This window comes from Amaranthus tricolor, chromosome 4 (genome assembly GCF_026212465.1).
Source record: "Amaranthus tricolor cultivar Red isolate AtriRed21 chromosome 4, ASM2621246v1, whole genome shotgun sequence".
Classification (NCBI taxonomy): Eukaryota; Viridiplantae; Streptophyta; class Magnoliopsida; order Caryophyllales; family Amaranthaceae; genus Amaranthus; species Amaranthus tricolor.
The window spans coordinates 27993271-28000423 of NC_080050.1; the positions used below are offsets into that span (position 1 = coordinate 27993271).

The window sequence follows — 7153 nt, forward strand, 5'->3', positions numbered from 1 at the left end:
CTTTCCTTCACTACCATCTCATTATCTAATTGTGTAAGCTGCATTTTCGTGCACTATCTTGCATTTCTACTTTTGATCATTACAAAATACAAACTGTCTCATGATTGAGCTGTTGATTTTGCTCGAGATTTAATTGCTTGGTGGGTTTTGAATTGTATACATACATTTCAAAAGGTTTAAAGTTACTTCATTTTGACAAAAAGTAAGCTCCTTTAAACTTCTGATTGATGTTCACTTCAATCTTGTAGACACTGCGAATTTATCAACAAAAATGTGAAACTCTGGAGACGATAGTCCATCCATACACTTCATGTCCTTATGCTTGGGATGAGCCTTTATACCCCCATCGACTAATTGTAGAGGTATGCTGTCTTTTTCATGTATCTTTCCCCTTCTCCTGTGTTTTCTTCAGTTCAACTCTACCACATTATTTAAAGGACTTTTTTGTTTCTCTGTAAGATTCCTGGAAAGCGCACATTGGGATCATATACACTTGATGATGTAAAGGAATCTTCACCTGTACATTGGGCATCATCTTCAATGTCGTTGGGGGTATAGTTTTTTCTTTGGGCCAATACCAGAATCAGCCTTGTTAGTTGAATGAGTTTATATAAGAGCAGATACTAATATTACACTAATTTTTTTAGTCATGCTGGAAACTCAGTGATGCTCATTTCCTTTAACTAGCATATTGTTTCTTTTTTGTTCTAACTTGATAATTTTTCTACATGGAAACAGAAACATGAAAATACTTTGTTTTCCTCGGTCCATGCAGAGGGTGCAATGAAGGTAGCCTTTAGTAATGTAGAATGTTGATCAGAATCTATCCACTGACCTATATGTGTTCTATAATATGCATTTGAGTAAATTCCTTTGTTGCAGGTGCTCAGTATCATTGATTCAACTTGTCATGATTTGGAAGACTTGAGAAGTCCAAGCTCTATTTTTTCAGGGAAGAAAAAAGAAACGGAAGATGGGGTGGAAATGTCTCTTCATTACAATGAGAAAGTATCAATCCAAATGTCATTTATTGGGATCTCCTTGATAGACTCATATGAGGTATTTTTTGATGGCATTGCAGGTGCCTTGATATTTGCTTCAGCTAGCTTGTTCTCAAAATTTATTGCTCCTTTTAATCATCACTAGGAGTTGCTCTATGCATCGGCGAAGGACATAAGAGTTGAATTTCTTCAGAACATGGAGCGGCAAATTTTTTATTTCCAAATTTCCTCATTACAAATTGATAATCAACTGCGTGGTACACCATACCCTGTTGTCTTATCTTTTGATGAAGACTTCAAAGGCAGCCTTGTCAACCACGTGAGAAATAAGGAAGGAGGTACCAAGACCAAAATTGAGAGCATGATGTCTTATGCTGTCGGAGTTTCCTCTGAACCTAAGATTTGTTTGAAGGTTTCAAAATGGAGGAACAAAGAAACGATGTTGGTTTCCTTTGAGTACATAATCTTAAGGTGTGTCCTGTTCCGTCTAGTGTCTATCAAATACTTGCTTCAGTCTGAGATTTATCTTCATAATGTTTTCAGGATTGGGAACCTTTGCCTTGAGCTTGATCTGGAGCTGCTTTTAAAATTGCTCGAGTTTTTCAAGGCAACCCCTTTGTTTAACTCTGATACTCCAACTTCTGTATCTACGTATGATGATGTATGCAAGCTAGGTATAGTGGACAGGTCTTTCTCATTTGCTCCACAGAACTCTGAAAATTTTTCAGGCAATGGAGATCATCAATTTTCAAGGACTGAGTGTTACACTAATTTCTCAACATTGCCAGTAGTAACTCCAATTGGAGCTCCTTGGCAGAAAATTTTTCTCCTTGCTAGAAGACAAAACAAGATTTATGTAGAAGCTCTTTCCTTGGCCCCTGTTAAAATGACATTGAGGTAATGTACAGTTAAGTATTTGTTTGTGTGTTTTTCTCTATTTCTTAATTTACATTTATCTTTCGATTTCACATTATCTTGCAGCTTTTCAAGCAACCCTTGGATGCTTAGAACAGGAGGCTTATCAACTAGTGAATCTTTGATCCATGTAAGTATCAAGGTTCTCCCATCTGAAACAGCTATCTATTTTGTTTTCAAGACATTTGGTTGCTCAAAGTTTGGAAACTCTTCTTTCTCCATCTCAAACGATTACGCACTTGTAAATGGAATTATTTCTTAAAGGTTAATCAGACAAGTGATAATCCAGCATTCTGGGGTTTGTTATAAAGGCAACCATATTGTTTTTGGAAACAATTATCGAAAAAGAAGTCAAGAACTGGCAGAAATTGCTGGTGTTCTTTGTGCTTGCCTTAGTTATGGTTAAATTTTAACTAAAAGCAGCAAAATGTTTTCTTACTAAATAGAATGATGTGAACAGCATTTAACACCCCAACCTCAAACCTACGAACACAATAATCATGTCTTACTGAAAAATCAAGTCAGTGAACTTTGAAATGTTAAAAGTCAATCTGGATGTGGCAGGCTTGATGTTTCCCATGGTCAAGATTAGTTTCTTCGTGTTAGCATTTGTAGTCCTGTTTGGTGTTTTTTCCTTCAATCTTCTCAAGAATCGTGACTTGTCCTTCTTCTTGAAGAGCATTTGAAATTCGTGGAGCAACTCTGCTTAACCCTTGACTGCCCCTCATATGTTCACAGAGAGGTATAATGGCTCTTGCTGATGTTGAAGGAGCACATATTTGCCTCAAGGAACTAACCATTACACATCAAATGGCTAGCTGGGAATCCATTCAAGAAATTCTCCTCAAGCATTATAGCCGGCAATTTCTTCATGAGATGTACAAGGTAGTGGATCTTGCTTGTGTGCCAGAAATGATCAGTCATCATGTGTGTTATAATTTCAGTTTAAAAGAAATAATTGGTCATCAACTAATATCTTGCATTACGTTTTAGAATACATAATATTTGAGATGGAACCCGGTGAAACTCATGATTTAGTTCGACATCCTGTGGCCTATTTTGCTTTCTTTTTCTATTCGTTGCGTGCTTGATAACTTACTACTTGTTCCTTGGGTCAATGTCCCTTTCAAATTCCACATTTAGGTGACTTTAGCTGGCTGATATTCCTGGGCTTTTGTGCAATCTTTCTTAAATACCTACAAAGAATTTGCAAATCTTCATTCTTTTACAATTTTACTTTTTATTTAGATTGCTTAGGTCCAGGAGTCTGCTTTTGTATCTGGCATCTACACTGGTGATACTTAAATCATTAAACCCTCAGATGTGGAGAGTGGAGACTGATTATGCATTGTCTTTTAATGTGTATGTTTTCTTTTTACTAGTAGCTAGACCATTGGTGTAAGAAAGATCCATCAATTGAATCTATAAAAGCTGGCTTCTTCTACTTTAAACATCTTTGTCATGCAGTTGTGGTTTTGGTCACTTTGTCTTTTTCCGCAATCATTTTTATACCTGCGAAGTTCCTGTAAAATGTAGGAGGATAAGGGGCCCCAAGTACAATAACATTCTGTTGTATTAATTTACATGTTATGCTTTCACTTTACAATCTCTGGAGACATCTGGTTTGAGACATTCTCTGAACTGCTTCTATAGTCAACTTATTTTAGCTAATGTTGAGCTTCACACATCTGAGCTTTTCAGACCTTGCTCTCAATGATAAGTGTGAATTTGTAATCATACTAGTTCACGGTGGTACTATTGAGTTACATGCAGTTTTTCCTTTCAAAATTGTACTTTCTGCATACATGTGATGTGGTATGTGAGCTAGGTGAGGACCTGACACACAGATCTGGATTCTAAATAGTGTGGATCAGTGGGCTCAGTCTCGACAATTCAATCCAGGCACAGACCAGGCCACTTAAAAGCTTGACCTGATCTATTCTGCTTTTTAAGTGAAATCATCTTTTAGAATTTGATATTTCAATGGGCTTACTCGGCCTAGCATGATGGTCTGGTTAGGACCTTGTTCTGCAACATCCTGACTGTTGATGTGGTTATGTTGGGGTTCCAATTCCTTGATACTGCCATTCAGAGACCCACTGAAGCCTATTGTTGATAAATCCATGAGCATTACTAAGCACCTGGAGGTTACATGTATTGATTTCTATGTTTAGTGTGCCTATGCTAAGCATTTTTAACCTCAGCAGCTCAGCCATAATGCATTTGATATATTTGTCTGTTCTGAAACATGTAAATGTGTCAGAAACATCAACTCTTTGTTTCAGAACTGTTGAACCTGTGATATGGATTTGCGTATGTTAACCAGTTTTTAGTACTATGTTTTACTTTACATGGGATTCTTGTTAGGTGGCCATTTCTATATTGTGCTACTGCAAGGAAATACCTCAAATAGTGCTGACATTGCTGCTACTAATTAATCAGGTTTTTGGTTCTGCTGGTGTAATCGGAAATCCTATGGGCTTTGCTCGAAGAGTTGGACATGGAGTGAAGGACTTTTTATCTGTTCCTGCAAAAGGAGTTCTGCAGGTAAAAAAAGAACCAAGGCTGACAAGATTTTCATTTGATAAAAATACTATTTTCCTTCTCTTCTTGGCAAATATTCTAGTATCCTGATCAAAACTGGTTTGTATTCAGAAGAGTCCTTCTGGGTTAATCTCAGACATTGCCCAAGGTACTAATAGCCTCCTTAGCAACACTCTGTATGCAATAAGTGATACAGCAACACAGTTCAGTAAAGCTGCTCACAAGGTACCTTGCAATCAAACCTAGGCAATTAGATGGCTGGAAAATTGTGAAAACTAATGACTTTGTACATATAGGGAATTATCGCTTTCACATTTGACAAACATGATGCCTCAAAAATGGAGCAACAGAGGATGATTGCGTATTCTCAAAGCAAAGGTGTAATAAATGAATTGTTGGAGGTATGTATGAAACAAACTTCTTTTGTATTCTCCAATGAACTCTGTATTAGGGGAACTGCTTTTATAATCCATTATTTGTTCTCTCCAGGGACTAACTGGCCTTCTCCAATCGCCTATTCAAGGAGCTGAAAAACATGGTCTTCTGGGAGTTCTGCCAGGTATCTTTTATAATGAAAAACCTATTTTTACATTTGGCATCATTGATAGGAAAAGTACAGAAATATTTGAAGTGAATGATGGTTTCACTGATGCCAACCATGGGTATATAACCTCAAGAGGAGTCCTGAGATTAGACATCTGTGATCTGTTACATAGGGTTAATTGAATCCTCCCAATTTTATGATAGATCATTTTACTCTGGATCCTCAATTTCAAGAGAAAGATAAAGGTATTTAGGGGCTAGTTAATTAGAATTAACATCAACTTGGGTATTTAAGAGTTAGATCTAGAATAAAGTAAATAACATCTAAAGGTATGAAAAGAAATAAGTCAAATTATCTAAATTCTGTCACCATGATGGGAGAAAAAGAACTTTATGTTTGCTTCCTGTAATTGCTGAAGTCTGCTACTTTCCCTTGTTACTACAGGAATTGCTTTGGGTGTTACTGGGCTTGTGGCAAAACCTGCAGCTAGTGTGTTTGAAGCCACAGGAAGGACTGCACAGAGTATAAGAAACCGGAGTAGACTTCATCGAATGGGATTGCATCACTTGCGAGTTCGCCTTCCAAGGTTTTTAAGTGCAGAACTACCCCTAAGACCCTATTCTTGGGAAGAAGCCATTGGTTCAGCTGTGCTTTTGGATGTTGATGGTTCAAAATTCAAGGATGAGGTGCTGGTGATGTGCAAACCAGTGAACGTTGCTGGGAGTTTTGTAGTTCTTACAGAAAAACTCATCTTGATCATTGAATGTTCTAGCCTTGTACATCTAGGAAAACCGGAGTTTCAAGGCATTGTTGCAGAGCCGGAGTGGAGACTGCTAGTCGAAATTTCTTTGAAGAGTGTGATACATGTTAATGTTGATGGTGGAATTGTGTACATTGTTGGAAGTAATTCAAAAACCCCAATTGGACAAAATCAGCATCATCAGAGAAGAACTGAAGATAGAATGAAACAATGGAGTAAACTTCAACCTCAACTTCCGTTCTTTCAGACTAACATTGAATTTGCTTCTGAACAAGAAGCCGAGTATTTTCTGAGAGTTTTGCGTTCAACAATAGAGCAAGGGAAAGAGCAAGGTTGGGGAAATGAATACCTTCTTCACCAAAGCAATTTGAAAATGTGAAAGTTCATTTTGTGATATGTAAATATGTACACCTATGTACCTATATCCTGTAGTCTTTACATATCACATTCTTCTTTTCTCTCTACTCATTCCGGTTGCACAGGGTTGTATCATGTTTCGATAAGGAGATAAAAGGAAAGGAATTAGGGGAAGAGAGGAAAGGAAAAAATAATGAAGGGAAACTTCCTTTGTTTGAAAGGGAAGAGAAGGGGAAGGAAGATATATACTTTCTCCGTTTTTTTTTTATTTGTTCATTTTAAGTTTTTTCACTTTAAAATAGGTAAATTCAAATTAGGTTTTTGAAGTATATATATTGAAAATAATATATTTATATGAAATCTTGTTAGATTTGTCTTGATGTAAAGTTTTTTGATATTAAATATAGTTTTACTATTTTTTATAATGTGTACGTAGATATATTGAGTTGAAAATTTACTTTGAAATACGTGTAAAAAGTAAAGTGAACAAATAAAAACAAACAGAGGGAGTATCATTTTCCATTCAAATATTTTTACTCTTGAAAATATTTGATTATAATTACTCCTCTTTAAAATTGGTGTTCGTACACAACATTAGTGTCTCTAGCGATCTCTATGTATATATTGTAAGACATGGTTAATACCATGTTTAATTGCTCACAAATACATGTGAGAGACGGTCTCTTTGAGAGACGGTCTCTTTGAAAGACCATCTCTAATTAGACCGGCTTATTATATATTTTTTAAAATATTATAAGTAGACATTAAGAATGATGTAAGTAGACATTTAAGTTATTAAAAGTAGGCATTAAGGATACAGTAAATAAGGATTAAGGATAATATAGGTAAGCATTAAGAATAAGATAAGTAGACATTAATTTTTAATGGGCTGGACTTGAGATACGTCTCTTAAAGAGACGATCTCTCAAGAGACTAGTTGATAATTGTTTGTATCAGAATATTGTATTTTTTTTTACAAGCTCTATTGATATAGGCAATGTTAAACATATTGCTTAAAAATTATAAGATGAT

At 35.9% G+C, this 7153-nt stretch overlaps 1 protein-coding gene across 6 annotated transcripts in view; it reads left to right on the plus strand.

The window, feature by feature from the left end:
• LOC130810577 (uncharacterized) overlaps positions 1-6542 on the plus strand; it is a 50850-nt gene extending 44308 nt beyond the window's left edge. For 5 of the 6 annotated variants that reach the window (XM_057676684.1, XM_057676685.1, XM_057676687.1 and 2 more), the window contains 13 exons: positions 249-362; positions 460-552; positions 739-789; positions 883-1059; positions 1147-1472; positions 1545-1898; positions 1983-2046; positions 2655-2801; positions 4359-4463; positions 4572-4685; positions 4757-4861; positions 4950-5019; positions 5449-6542. In XM_057676684.1, coding sequence (XP_057532667.1) covers positions 249-362; positions 460-552; positions 739-789; positions 883-1059; positions 1147-1472; positions 1545-1898; positions 1983-2046; positions 2655-2801; positions 4359-4463; positions 4572-4685; positions 4757-4861; positions 4950-5019; positions 5449-6143 — 2415 coding nt within the window. In that variant the 3' untranslated portion in view covers positions 6144-6542. The remainder of the gene's footprint in view (positions 1-248; positions 363-459; positions 553-738; positions 790-882; positions 1060-1146; positions 1473-1544; positions 1899-1982; positions 2047-2654; positions 2802-4358; positions 4464-4571; positions 4686-4756; positions 4862-4949; positions 5020-5448) is intronic. The other variant, XM_057676686.1, reaches the window with a different exon arrangement.
• The last annotated feature ends 611 nt before the right edge of the window (positions 6543-7153 follow it).